Below are 15,896 nucleotides of genomic sequence, written 5' to 3' on the forward strand. Positions count from 1 at the left end.
ACAATTGCCTTGGATTTCCATTGAAAAGGCGAGGCAGCACGGCAATTTGTAATATTTCAAAAGGGCATCACGGCAACTGTTTAAAATTTGAGAAGGGCACCAAGGCAATTTCTCAAAAGTAAAGAAAACTCACGTTAGCAATCATGATAGATGATTTTAGTGCAATAGTGCTTATCGAACATTAGTCTTCAAATATTGAAGTTCGCAAGTATACAATGCGGAAAGAATTGGGGAATTCCTTTTATTTCAGTCTGTAGCTATATCGATTTGGATTAGGTCTATACTTGTGGGCAGGTATACCAGAATTATTCTGTCCTTTCTAACACCAAAGGTTAAGGTATTTTCCTTAAAAAATTGCAAAATATAAATATGCAAATTAGCTCATTATAATATATGTAAATGTTACATCAGCATCCCCTGGACATCATCAGCTATCACCACAAGCATTAAGCATAAATTCATTATAGTCTACTCTACTGATGAGCTTAATCATGTTCGCAAATATTTTGATATGAACGTAGGCCTATACTACAAAACAGGTTTCCTTATTTGGTAAAATATGCAAATTAGCTCATTGAAATATTTAGTGACTATGACTGAATGCACTAAAAATATGTTTTTAATTCAATGATATAACACAATAGATTTAGGGTTGTTTTACTCCACCAGACAATGATTTTGGGCAAAAAAACAATTTAACACCATGGAATTTATAATCATGTCTAAGTGAGGGTATATATATGAATCCAACAGATATAAGAATTAATTTGAAAATGTCCAGAAATCAAATAATAAATTATCTTAATTAGGCATAGTGTCCTTTCAAAAAGGTCATGGAAGGGAAAATAATAAAAGTAAACAGTTAGAAAGCCGGCAAAAGTGACCTTGAGCTTAGCCTAGGTGTACCTTCAAAAGGTCATAGAAGGGGAAATAAATGTAAATAGAAGTCGGCAAGACTCATCACAAAGGAGTGCACAAAGGGGTTGTCGGCAAAACTGTCTTCTGAGGTATGAAGTGTGATGTGTCCAGGCAGGATATATTCTGAGGTCAGCTTTGAGTTTTAGCACAGGTGTCCCTTCAAAAGGTCATAGAAGGGGAAATCAATGTAAATAAAAGTCGGCAATGACCTTAGAACTCATCACAAAGGAGTTCACAATGAAGTGGTCGGCAAAGTCCTTTGAGGTGCAGGGCACCGACGGCAACTTCTTTAGAGGGCACGGCAAGTGCACTGCCGTCGGTAAAGGACATATTTTGAGGGCATTGCGGCAGTGGGGTTGGGCACCCACGGCAATATGCCGTCGGTGCCGTGGGTTAATTCGAGGGCTGTTATCTATTCATCTTATAAATGGCAAGACTCTTATGGCGTGGTATAGAATGATATGCATACCCCTGCAGATGCTAGTTGCACTTTGCTTAATGTCAATGGAGCACCCTTCTGTGAATTTGTACTTAGTTGTGACTTTAATAACAGTAACAAAAATGAATAATTTTTGCCCTTTATTAGTTGAACAAAGTATAGGATAGGGATTATGGTTAAGGCGGCAGCAGTTGCTCCAAATTGAGATTCAGTTTAATTGTTGTGAGCAATAAACTGAAAAATTTGACAACTGCCAAAGATTGACAATTAGCAAAATAAGCAAATTAAAACGTTTTGTACCATCAGATTATTAATGAACTCAAGACAAGGTGATTACATATCTTGTCTTGAGTTCATTAATAATCTGATTGTTTCAACCACCTGCGACCCACTCAAGCCAATGTAGACAAACTTGTAAACTTAACTTGCTCTTTGTACACTCCATTACAAAGTTAATGTGCTTTTTTAATGTCAATTTTCTTATACATTTTACTGTTTAGGTGACAAAAAAATGAACAGACTTGCCAAGTAGGATTGGTCAGTCAGGATTTTTGTTTTTCTGGAAAAGGCAAAGGAAAAGGTATTATGACACTTAAAAATCACTGAAAGCTTGAAAAATCCGAAATATTTAAAAAAAAAATTCTTATTTCTTCAAAATTTTAGTCAATCAGTCAATTTCTGCTGATCTCAATTTCGAAAATGACAAATCCTGCCCTGGCAAGGTTGGATCAGATTGTGTCACATATACATGTTGATTTAGTTTCTTCTGATACGATCCCGGAGATCTGATCGATGAGGGTTCGAGCCTTGGGCTTGCCTTAAGTGAAAATTCTCTTCCTCCCAAAAAGTTCCTAAATGGTCAGGAATCCTTCAATTAAGTTCAGTTACATCACAGAATTTAAATGTAGAATTTCTTCTGACACACATACACTGCTTAGCACGTGCAGATGTAGTGTATGTGCGATGTATGTGATTCGGAAGTCACATGAAGCTGTTGGTCCCGTCCTGTGTACAGGAAGAGTCAAACCCTGAGCATGTTAAGTGTCAGAGCTATTCGAAAAGAGAAGGGGGACCATCCCCGGTTCTGATATCTGCAATCAATCCTAGGTTCCAGGATTGTGCATTGGTAAACTGTGCACGTTAAACCAACCCATTGCATGTCATGAGCAATTTTTTCATTGCCATACTGGTGATATACAAAGCAAGTAAAGAGAGATTTCCAAAAACATTTTCAGTCTACAAGTGACTGTTTCATCTTTGCAGCGCTATGATGGCGAGGCTGAGGCATACACACATTTTTATTAGTTTTCATAAACACCGATCCCAAAATAGCCATCAATGCACACAAGGCATTCTAGATGCTGAAGTAGAATTGGTCATTAAAAACTATGGACTCGGCAAGTTTTGGAACAGCAATGTTTAAAATTAATGTTACTGTCAACTAAAATTAGATTATCCTGTCTTAGAATCCCATTGAACCTTATTTGACCATATTCAGCCTAATACGTATTCAACACCTAATACCTAGACTGCTGCCCTCAACTTTCTGGGTGACGACTGAGAAACTTTGTGTTTTAAAAAAGTGTCAGACCGTGTTGTTATTGAATACATATTTTTAGAACTTCAGAGGGTGATCCTGTCACAATGGCGAGCTAAGACACAGGCAGCGTCGAGCACCAATAAGAAGTTATGCTATGGTGCACACTGCACAACCAAAGTCGTGTGAGAATATTTTCATGAGTCTGACACTATACGAGCGGTAAATTTTTCAGTATTCACTAAAAGCATTACAAATATGCATACTACCCATAGTCTTCCCATGGATTTATTCTAACCATGAACCCCTCTGGCTGTTCAAGCACCCCTTTCAGTCCTGCATTCAACCTAATTAGCACTTAAGTCAGTTATTTTCTGGGGCGCTTATTAACCTTTAAGCTACAAATTTGGAATTATGTGCACACATATTCAAAATTCAGTGCATATGAAGTATAAAATCAGCAAAAATCCTAAACGGTTTTAGAAGGTAATTTTATTTAGATATTTGATGGAATTTAAAAGGAAGCCCTTAGACAGGAGTCACTGCAGGGGTGCTATTAGGTTGAATGCGGTACACTTGATAGCATATCATTGGGTTAATGTACTTTAAATCATCTAGGCATTGACTTACAATGGCAGTGACATTTGTTTACAGAACTCATTCATTTATCATCAATTACATCATTCTTTTGCATGGAATATATGTCAATTTTGATTTTCATGAGATAAATAATCATGAGATACAGTGTAAAGACAATACGCGGATTTAGGGTTTCTCTACCGGAAGTCAATTTGTGGTAGAGAAACCCTAAATCCGCGTGATCAAGCAGCTAGTTCATTGTCCAGCCCGAATTTCAAGCCCAATTATTTTCACGAGAACAATCTCCAAATTCATCGGGCTTCAACTCGGGCCTTCTCACGCTGAAGCATGATGCTGTATCAACTTTGCTAACTTGACTGCTAAGTCAATTAGTATTTCAGTACTCTTTTGAAGTGCAACAATTTTCAACTTGAAATAGGTTGCGCCTGATAAAATTTGAAAAACCATCTGGTATACATGTATCATGATGTATGGGTCCTTATATAAACTTGAAAAATCATGATTGTTATCAAAAACAACAATAATATTTTTAACACAGGTGAAGCCAAAATCACCTTGTAGTGCAATTCTCACTTTTTAAATGGGTCTGCTTACAATCCATAAACTGTGCATGCTCTTCTTATTTTCACTTGTTCTTTCCTCAACAATGCAGAAGCTTGTGAAAACAAACCATTTGTAAAACTAACAATATTACATGCTATAAAGCACCAATGATTCATGACCAGCCATAGCGTTTCTTCTCTTCGTCAATTTCTCTCTGCCTCTGCTCGATGGCAGCATTCTTGGCCTTGATACGTCTTATTCTTTCCTCCAGCTCCTCTTCCCCACGCTTCTTAGGAGTACTTGATCCACCACGTTCTTTATCCTTATCCTTACTTTTCCTGGGTGATTTCGATTTACCTTTCTTTGAAGACCTTGATTCCTTCTTTTCCTCCGATGATCTTTTGATGATCTTCCGCGCTGGATCTTCCTCCCCAGGGTCTAGAGGTAATGACATGAGTGGCACAGGTCTTTTTAATTTCACTCCGGATTTCACACGATTCTTCAGTTCAATAACAGCAGCTCTAGCTCCAATTTCCACATTTCTGTGGCTGTCAAATTCATCATCATCTATTGTATCAAATGATTCAAACCTGTCATCGTCATCCACTACTTCTCTGTGGTTGTGCGACACCTTCTTACCAAGCCGGTCTTTGATCGATCCTCTGACTGGTTTGGATACTGGCATCACTCCAAGTCTGTCTAGCACCGACACTTTGGGCTTCTCTGCTGAAAGGAAAAATTAAGTGCATAAATTTAATAAAAACTAGAATTTTGTAATTCTAGGCATGTACAGTTCTTGACACAAAGTGTCGGATAAAATGCCACCACCTTCACGTGCATCATTTTAACCGTGATAATTTAAATTAGACTTGCCCGTCCCTAGATGACATTTGATCTATTTATTAAAAGTGCAAATGTAACAAATTAAGAAGAGTAAAATTGCTTCCATTGTTATTTTGCCAGGAGTGATTTCACTTAATGATTAAAAGAGGATCACCATAGAACTGTATGGTAAATAAGCAAGAGGACCCCAGGAAAGGAATCCCTGGGATAGCGATGCCTTAGAAATGCCATCAGGTAAGGAAAAGGTCCATATACCACGTTCCACCAGGTTTCACTACCATACACAGGAGCAGTCAGAATAAGTACCAGTTCTGAGAAAAAGTTTTTATTTATGCACATGAATTGCAGTTGCAACCAAAGCTTGATAAACATATTTCTTTTACATGATCTATGGTTCAATCTTGACTAGTTCTTGGGTCATAATACACTACTGAGTCGCTTGTTATCAAGTTTGGGAACACCCCAGTCACACTGAAAACAAATCATCTTTAATTATTATGGTCTTTAAAATACCACCACAAGCTCTACTATGTGTCTGCCCTTACCTTTATCAAAGGTGACATGAATTTCAGGATCTCTTCTGTGTACTTCAGCTTCTTGTCCATCATCTTTCTCCTTTCTCTCTTTCTTCCTCTTCCGTTCGCCATCACGAGATGATCTCTTGGAGTCGCTTCTCTCAGCATCCTTCTTGCTGCTGATTTTGATCGAGTCTGTGTTTGAAGACTTCTCTTGTGGTCTTTTTGAGGACAATGCCTTAGAAGTTTTATCTTTCCCTGTTTTAATGACACTCCTGAGTCCACCTTTGGCATCCTCTGATTCTGATTCAGAGCTTGCCTCCACAAATTCTTTCCTCCTATCTCTATGTCTACTCTGATCTTTACTCTGATCTTTCTTCCCTTCCCTGTCTTTACTACGACTTCTATTACCATGTCGGTAATCACCCCTACGTTCACGTTCAGGGCCCCTATCATGACTCGAGCTTCGGTGTTCATTCCTATGCATACCTCGTCGGTCTAAAACTGAGCGGCGCATATCAAGATCACCTGTTCTGCGACCCCTCTCATGCAGACGTTCACTTGAGTGAGATCTGAGGAGCTGTTCAACTCCAACTTTGGGCAATTTCATGGACGTTATCAATCTTGACTGACCAGCGCTATCTGACGCAGTTCTCCCATCACTTTCACTTGCATGTTTAAAGCGCGAAGACTCCTCTTCCGACTCGCTATCACTACCAGCAGAAAATGGCGTTCCACTTCCAGAACTGATATCAGATTCAGACTCTGGAGGTTCTGTTACTGTTCTTTGTGGAGCACTACCCTGATGTTCTGAATACTGCTGATCAATTCTTGAAGTACCATGCTGATTTGTTCTTTCGGACGTATGTCTATCTCGATCTGAGGACAATCTTCTAGGTTTGGAATGGTTACTACTTTTTCTGTCCCCAGTAACAGCTTTCAAAGATATTTTGGTGTCTTTGACACTGCCAAGTTGCACACCATCCCGGAGGCAAACTTGAGTCTTCTAGCCTCAATGCCTTATCTTTTGGTTTATCTTGACTCTTCTCTCTGTCATTTCTAGTTCTACTACCATCCTGCGAACGATAAGAATGTGACCTCGGAGGGTCTCTGTTTCTATCTCTAGACCGATTTCTATCTCTAGAAGAGCCACGAGAGGAATACTTTTCACTTCCTCGAGTTCTGTCTCTGTCACGGTCATTTCCACCTCTATGTGGATCTCTTAATCTGTCTCTGTCACGACTTGAGTGATGAACATCATCTCTCCTTTGCCTGCTTCTTTCATTCCTTCGTGATGGAGAGTGCTTTCGTTTACTCTCGATTACTCTCCTTACATCAGGTGCCTCTTTGTTAGGTCTAGACTCTTGTGTTTTCTTCGCATCTTCATTCTCTCTAGTACTTTCCCTAGAAGTTCTCTTTTTGTCCGTTTTTCCTTTCTCATCACCATCCTCATCACTGGAATTATCTGAGTCTGATGATGAGGAGGATGAGGATGACGATGACGAGGATGAGGATGACGAAGAAGATGATGAGGAGCGTTCACTAGCACTGGAAGAATTTTTACTTGAATGTTCTGAAGAATCACCAGAGTCTGAACTGCTGCTGTTACTTTGATCATCACTGTCTTCACCACTTCCATTCTTCTCATTTTCAGCATTGCCATCTTTTTTGTTGGTTGCATCTTTCTTATCAGTGTTTCCATCTGTCTCCTGTTGCAAGACAAAAATAGACAAAGTAGTTACAATACATATCATATATATTGAGGGATTACTTACAAGAAGGCCCCATCTGCAATAGCTGCCAGGTGTCATCTATTTAGATACATAAAATACATAATATTGAATGCAGAAATTGTTAAATGCCTATAGGGCAGCTTTTTGCACTAATTGCTTGATATCCACACATACAACACAGGCACACACAAACCCTCTTGTACCATGTGTCTATTGGGGACACTTGCCTAAAACTGCTAAAAGGGGACACACAATTCAACCCACCAATTGGGCACATTTGTGTGCGTCAATTGCGGACACTTGTCTATTAACCTACAAATCGGGTACATGTCCTACACCCCCTGATAAACTGGCACTTTTAGCCATAGGGGTGCATGGGAGAAGTCTCTACAACTGGGAACATGCTCCCCAGTCAGATGTTTGGTGGGTTTTAGACCAGAAAATGTCCCCATTCATCTGTGCTTACAAGCCCATACATTATGGTGGTTTCTTGACTTTTTATCACATTTTTACAGTTCAAAGAAAGATTACATTCTCTATTGAGTCTTTATACATCCTAAACAAAAAGGATGTGACCTATCGGGAGTTGTGTGCCTGGGTACCTTCTGTGATTTATAGGTGGCTACCCGAGTATCACCAGTGTTCTAGCCACGCCGGTCTGGGATATATGGCACAGGCACTAAGCTTAATATATTGGTCACCGACCGGCACAAAAAATCTTTGAAATCACAGAATATGCACACAACCAAGATATTGCATTTTTTATCTGAGATAACAGTACAAGATGAATTCGTCCATGGGATTAAGAGATGAATTGGTCTGTGGTGTAGCTATGTGTAAGGAGGGAGAAGAGCTACACCACAGACAAATTCATCTCTTAATCTCCTTGCACAGACAAATTCATCTTTTAATCTCCCTCCTTACACACACTCAGCTACTAAAATAGCCGGCATTAAAATTGTGCTAGCTATAACTCTTGAGTATCACGATGGTCATAGTGGAGTACGTAATTTGCGCTCAGAAAATTTTATAAATTGTCTCCAAACAGTTGTGGGAGTAAGCAATGATATTTCGTGAAAATGTATATATATATTTAAAAGTAAAAAAACACAGCTATAAAGATATGTTTGCCATGGTTTGATCTTTAATTATGGTTTAGTTTATCCCCGGAATTGACTCTGACCGCCTTGTAATTGGACTTCTGGGCAAGGGACCACTTCCTGCACTAGAGAACTAAAATAAGAAACATTAAATAATGACCTGCTGGTAACAAGTACTGGAAATTCAGACCTGGGTTCCTGAAGGACTGGCAGGTACCGAAGCAATCGTACTTGTCTACTAAACAAAAGTGTTTAGTTTCATATTTACACTTGCTGGTGGAGAAGAACGACACTTGCTGGTGGAGAAGAACGGCACTTTTTTTACAATTTGAGACTGTACACAACATAAACACAGAAGTAGGGTTCCGATTGGCTGATTCAATTGTCTGACAATCATTAAATAATAACATCAAACCGATAATCTTATTGGCCGATGACGTATCAAAGAATTAGGTGGGGCAGAGCTCATGAAGGCTCATTTAAAACACGGACGGTGCTTGCATCAATCAAAGTAAAAGAATGCCATACTTCTCTGGAAGCTAATGTAATAGAAACAGAACATTTATTCATCAGTCATATTACCTTTATCTCTCCGCTTTTATCTTTTTCATCCTCACTGGCGGATTCCTCGCTTTCCTCGTCAGATTCAGAATCCGACTCAAAGCGACCAAACTTGGTACCACGCAAGGATGCGGCGTTTGCTGCTTTAGAGTTTGGCGAATCAAATATCTTGGGTTTTGGTGGTTCTTGAATCTGGATGGAGATCAGGTTGCCAGTCCTTTTGAACATGTGCGGATTAGGTGGTGGTGGTGGCTGCCAATGAAAGATTAAACAGAGATGTTACTTTTTCAAAGGAAAATGAACACTGATTAGGGAACATCTTTTGTAAATTTTTCTTCCACAAACAGCTACAATTGTGGTCAATTGTGATATTTGTACTCTATGTGATCAATTTCAAGTGAAACACAATTTGTGAGCAAAGTGAAACTGAGTAGCTGAGCTACACTGAATGCCAGGCCAAGCCTCAGCTGCGTCAGGAGGGTAAGGTCCGTAATGGCAATGTCGGATCTAAGTCAGTCAGCTACTGTACCGTCTTGCAGCTCAAGGTTCTGAAAATGCCAATGCTAAACTGTGAATTCCGGCTGTCAATGCAATATGTACATGCGATCGAACCGGCATGCTATTGACAGCCCCCTGCACTATATAGATGTACATTGTTGTTATACAAAAATTACATGGCACAAGTACGAATTCAGTTAGCTCCATTTAGTATTTCATACCTCAGGCTTGGTTGATTTCAATGCAGCTCTCCTCAATGCAGCCAAGTATTCTTCCTCTTCTACTTCGTTATCCTCAGTTTTCTCCTCAGCTGTCTCCTCACCATCCACCTGCTCGCTGTTCTGACCATCAGACTCTATGTTTTGACCATCAGATTTCTGCTAGCATTTACAAAACAAAATATTTTATACTTTCTTTTTCCTACAGATTTAAGATGTTAGCTTTGCATAAAACATATTGAATTAACAGTGGATTATAGATTCGCAAAGATGGTCACAATTTTGTGCATTTTTAGAGGGTACATAAACAAGCAGGGATAGCACTAGATTTTAAAACCAGGGGTTCTGAAAACCCCTGAACTCCCAGAAAATCTAATCGCAAGCACAAGCATGGATGTATGAGACGAACAAGTGTGAGTTTAACTTTTACGCCAGTAGTTGCTGTAGTTAGTGGTAATGGCATGTGCCAGGAGGATTGAAACAATCTTGAGATATGGGCGACCAATCACAAGACATATTTAAAGATGCATTACATTATAGCTAATTTTAGTTGTCCAGTTTGCTGGATGGCTTTTCGTTAGACACCTGTGTTAAGCATTTGTTTAAACCACAATTGAAAGTCATTAACATTCACTTGGGGAGACTTGGAAAATCTATTAATTGTGTACAAATACAAATCAGTGTTTAAATCTAATAGTTATAGAGTATGCACTAGGCCTGGCATTTTCGGGTAATTTTGTGAATTTGAATGCATTTTGATATCATTAATAGAGTATGACATGAAAACAAAGTATCAATTTTTATATTAAAAACACAAAACATCGTGCAATTAAAAAAAAAAATTTAGGTCAACCATGAATGATCCTAGCATTTAGGTCTAGGTCCAGGACACTACCAAAAAAAGAAAAAAAACTTAAAAAAAAACCAATTTTTTTTTTTAAATTTGGGCACCGAGGCAGGGTAATGTAATCTCGAGGCGGGTACCATGAGCCCACCAAAATGCCAGCCTTAGTATGCACCATGGGCAAGTGGACTACAGAGAAGTCTACTCACTGACAAATATAGATATTATAGGTCAGGTCAATACTTACCGGTACTGGTTTTAAGGATGCTAACAGGGCTGAACGTAGGGATTCCAACTCTTGATCCTGCAATTAAATAAGAAAGAATGTGTAATGAATAACAATGCCCTTGCCATGAAGATGCTTCAAAACACTTCCAGCTTCGAATTGGCAAACAATAGTTACACATTCAAGGCTTGAGTCCAAAGCCATCATTTTTCGTTATTTGGAGAGTAATTTCCGAAAAATTAGTTCCAAATCGCCACTTTCAAACACACTAGTAGACAGTTGTCAAAATTTGCCACGAACATGTGCCAATCATCTGACCTCTTCCAGGTTATGATGAAATTTAACCTTTTGACTTGACCTTGTAAGCTTTGGGATTGGAACTGTTTCTAACACGATCTATTTCTAAAACAAATTTATCAATCTACATGGTCGTAAACTTTACTGTGGATAATGAAATTCTAAAATGGAGACCGGTGTGTGAGATCTTATTTTTGGCTGATGATGTCAGCTCAGGCAAGTTTTGTTTTGTTTTGCAACTGATGCATTAAAACAGCGTTCGAAATAAGTGGTTGTCCGGGACAACCACAATGAACGTCGGACAACCCAAAATGCTGACGGCAGTTGTCCGAGGGACAACCATAAAAATGTGTACCACAATGTTACGGAGTAAGCTTACCATAAAATGCATTGCATAAATCTTGAAATGTTCAGAAGAAATCATGACTAAAAATGTTGTTTTCCCATAAATTTGTAGCAAGTATTTTATAAACATCATGATAACCTTGGCCTTTACCAGGTGTGCAATATCAATCGGTTACACGGTACACAAGCTAGCTAGCACATGGCGGGCCCCTGGTAAAAACTCATGACCTGACCAGAGTGACCTGACCTCTGACACCAGTCTCTGACATCACGGCTTTCAAGACCCCCCTAAAGCTATACCCTGACATTAGAAACCCAATGAGCTCATGAATAATTAATGAGATACTTTATCAATGGAGATGTTCATGTTTACGTCTTTTGACTTCTTGAAAAGAATTAATTCTGCCCGGGGGAATTCTGATGCTTTTAAGCATAAAATCCAGCACAAATATGAATTTATTGATGATAAATAAATGATTTCTTGGATATACCGGTATTTGATATTTTATAATAGCAACAACTTGAACAAGGTGAGTTTGGGAAAGGTGTGTGACATGTGAATACTGACGGCAGTGTATGTTTTTTTATACTTGCAACTTAATTTTTTACGGCACAAAAAGTTCATATAAATTTCGGACAACCAAAATATTTTCGGACAACCAAATATCTTTTTGAGGTTGTCCGGCGGACAACCTCAAAAAAATTCTTAATTCGAACGCTGCATTAAAATATTGGCTGAACGTTTTTGACGAACATCAATCTTTGACAAGATGTAGCCTGGAGCCCTGGATTATGCACTTTCAGTTTCCCACGCCTTTGAATAGGTATTGGATTGCCCACTTTGCCAATGTTTGGTGAGCATATTTTTCCCAATATTTTGACAAGTTGACGTCAAATGTTCTATTCTATTGTTTGGCAATAATGTCTTCTTTTGCCAATTTTGTGTTTTTAATCACAAAGATCGATATTTTTATTCCTGATTCGCAAGGGTGTAGCTATGTCGAAACTTTGTTTCGTCAGCACAGACAATCAGATATTGACTGTTATCATACTGACATTTTTTTAACTGAATACTACTCTTCACTAAGTTGGACAATAAGTAGTCCTGAAACACATAGCAAAAGATTGTGATGGTCCCAGCATGCTATAGACATACTAGACATCCAAAATGGCGTAAGCCAAGGTCCTAAAATAGGACTGGCAAGCGAGTCCAACAAGAAAAGCACTATGACGAAATATTTTTCAGTTTTGGCTTTCTTGACTCATATGTTAGCCAAGGGCTTTATTTAATTTGAATAAATTTAAAATGATGATCATCATCATGTCATGTGTCATTCGCCTTTTATACAGGTCTACTATGATGGCCATGGTGGCCCGAGTTCTGGGCCTATTAACGTAGGCGCGAGTACCCGCTAGTCCGAAGGTCCGCTAGTCCGAAGGTTCTCTATTCCGAATTCTAAATAAGGTCCGCTAGTCCGAATTTTTAACAAGGTTCGCTAGTCCGAATTTTAAATAAGGCTCGCTAGTCCGAATTATATATAAGGCTCGCTAGTCCGAATTTAAAATCATGTCCGCTAATTCAATTTGATTTAGGGTTCTCCAGTCCGAATTATAAATAAGGTTCGCTAGTCCGAATTTTAAATAAGGTCCGCTAGTCCGAATTAAAGAAAGAAAGAAAGAAAGAAAGAAAGAAAGAAAGAAAGAAAGAAAGAAAGAAAAAAAGAAAGAAAGAAAGAAAGAAAGAAAGAAAGAAAGAAAGAAAGAAGGAAGAAGGAAGAAAGGAAGAAAGGAAGAAAGGAAGAAAGGAAGAAAGGAAGAAAGGAAGAAAGGAAGAAAGGAAGAAAGGAAGAAAGGAAGAAAGGAAGAAAGGAAGAAAGGAAGAAAGAAAGAAAGAAAAGAAAGAAAGAAAGAAAGAAAGAAAGAAAGAAAAGAAAGAAAGAAAGAAAGAAAGAAAGAAAGAAAGAAAGAAGGAAGAAAGAAAGAAAGAAAGAAAGAAAGAAAGAAAGAAAGAAAGAAAGAAAGAAAGAAAGAAAGAAAGAAAGAAAAAGAAAGAAAGAAAGAAAGAAAGAAAGAAAGAAAGAATTAAAGAAAGAAAGAATTAAAGGAAGAAGGATTTATAGAGAAAGTAATCAATGAAGAAATAAAATAAATAGAAAAGTTTGTATTTTAGACATTCATAATAGGCCTAGCTCTCGTTGTTGCATGAATTATTTCCATTACCATTGAGGCGATGGTGTATATTTGATTGCAATTTCATTCATTCTGCAAAACCTACAGCAGTCATTTTTAAAAGGAATAAATATTCAAATACTTTAGAAAAATGGCAGCATCTATACCATGTATACTTTTTGTGTCTTTAGAACATAAATATACAGTTTTCATCGATTTGGAAACTTATTGGGTTACTTGCATTGTTTCCTTTCTGAAAATGTATACTTTTATGTACTTGCCATCATTACTTTTAAAGAAACAATGCAGAACATGAACAATGTTGTGAACCTGTGTGCACCTATCAGGTAACACACTATATTTGATCAAACACCTCCAATACATTTTGAGACCGGTGTATGGTGGCGCTGATCAGGTTCTTTAAAGAAAATTCGGACTATAGCGGACCTTATTTAGAATTCGGACTAGCGGGCCTTATTTATCATTCGGACTAGCGAACCTTATATAAAATTCGGACTAGCGGACCTTTTTTTGATTCGGATTAGCGAACCTGATTAACAATTCGGACTAGCGAACCTTTTAATAAATTCGGACTAGCGAACCTTCGGACTAGCGAACCTTCGGACTAGCGAACCTTCGGACTAGCGAACCTTCAAACTAGCGAACCTTCGGACTAGCGAACCTTCGGACTAGCGAACCCTTTTTTCGGACTAGCGAACCTTTTTGCAAATTCGGACTAGCGACCCTCACGTCCTCCATTGAAATACGTGTTCGGACTAGCGAACCTTCGGACTAGCGAACCTTTGGACTGGCGGGCCTTCGGACTAGCGGGCTGTAACCTTAACGTACACCCGAGCAGGAGTATTAAACTTGCGGCGATCCCAACTTTTAGAACACCCAAGCTATGTAAGGTTAAATATTCTGCAACTTTTCACCTGCAACTTTTCACTTATATGAATCTGATCATCTTTTCATGTGACGGAAGTGACGCTAATTACGATTAACTTATTTTCAAAAGGTTGTTTTGACCTTGTTTTTTACCCCATAATTTCCCTCATTTGTTGAAGCCCTGAGCTCCTTCTAATACATTAAACCTTGACATCAAAGTCATTGAAAGTGCATGTGTTTGGCAACTTTTTTAACCATCATCATCATGATCATGACAAAACTACACCGTTTACTAAAAGTTAAAATTAAGTCCTTATACAGCGAGTGTGGTCTAAAAGTCAGGATCGCCAAACTTGCATACATGGGATTGTTGCCGAGATTCTTCTGAAGGATCAATAGTTTTAACAAATAAACAATACAGGATGTCATTTAATGCATGACAAGTAGTGCCGTACTATTACGCTGACTTTCGTATTCGGCGAGGAGGACGATTTCGACCTCCTGGTTTGTTTACAAACAGAGAGGTAGACAAAAAACCGTTCAGCGTGTCCAAACACTCAAGTATCAGAAGGATGGTCCACAATAGCGTGATTCACGTAACCTGAATAGGGATTAAAAAGCTGTCACGTAGAACCATGTGCTTCTATTGTCCAATTTGCCATCAAGATTTCATATGGAAACAGTTCAGACCCAGTACAAGATCATGTCAGAAATTAATATTTTGTTCTGGGTCTGATTATTCGGACTACATGACAAGGTTTCCGAATTTTGACCTTCCACCAACGTGGGCATTTTCAAGCGTAATTACGCACTCAAAAGTCAATTCACAGTTCTTAAATTACTGAACACATTTTCCTTAAAGTAACCGCTACTAATACATCTATCAAATAACGACAAATATACAAAAATTCAGTCATAAATTGATACTAAATTTGAGAATTCTTACCTCGGTATCCGACGCCATTTTTACTTGGAATCTGATCAAAAGTAGTGTTGCCAGTTCTAAAATGTGCACAATGTTCCTAAATTCCCTGACCGGATGGCCTAAATTTAGTATTTAAATACAATGTGATTTTGATCAGGAAAAGACAGGTATTTGTCCAGGGTTTTTTTTTTTTTTGGTGCGACAGTGTTTTGATAAATCCTCATTTTTTTTTACAAACACTAAAAAGTCTACTTATAATGAGAAAATTTTGGGAAAAAAAACCCCCATCTCTATAAACCAATTTTCAAAAAGCCTGATTGAAAATCAAGTACAGTAATCTCAGATCTATGCCATAGTCGAATTTTGATTTAAATAAAAATATGTTATTATTAATCATGATGAACGCATCCTGTTGGAATTCCAAAAAATATACTGATGTGTATGTGCCTTTATACAGTGTGGTTCAAAAACAACTTTGCCCAATTTCAAAGATTGATTCCACGCAGTTAAAAAATCTGTGTAAAGTTTTTGTTGCATATCCTGAAAGAACATTTTTCTAAAAGTACCGTATTTGATGAAAAATTGATTTTGGCGCCAGTTTTAATGTTTATATAAAATAATGTTTGTCCACACGTAAGCCTAGGGAATTGTCATCTGTGGTGCAATTTTGAACTTACGTGAATAAAAATTGATACTC

General features: G+C 38.2%; 1 protein-coding gene across 1 annotated transcript; it reads right to left on the bottom strand.

Annotated features, from left to right (window-relative positions):
* Window positions 1-1,991: 1,991 nt before the first annotated feature.
* Window positions 1,992-15,300, bottom strand: LOC140158936 (uncharacterized). The gene is given in 7 exon segments (XM_072182222.1): window positions 1,992-4,763; window positions 5,426-6,368; window positions 6,370-7,104; window positions 8,811-9,041; window positions 9,509-9,667; window positions 10,597-10,653; window positions 15,221-15,300. Coding segments are annotated over 7 exon segments (2,697 nt in total). The 5' UTR covers window positions 15,239-15,300; the 3' UTR covers window positions 1,992-4,209.
* Window positions 15,301-15,896: the final 596 nt, after the last annotated feature.

This window comes from Amphiura filiformis, chromosome 8 (assembly GCF_039555335.1).
Source record: "Amphiura filiformis chromosome 8, Afil_fr2py, whole genome shotgun sequence".
In the NCBI taxonomy this organism is placed as follows: domain Eukaryota; kingdom Metazoa; phylum Echinodermata; class Ophiuroidea; order Amphilepidida; family Amphiuridae; genus Amphiura; species Amphiura filiformis.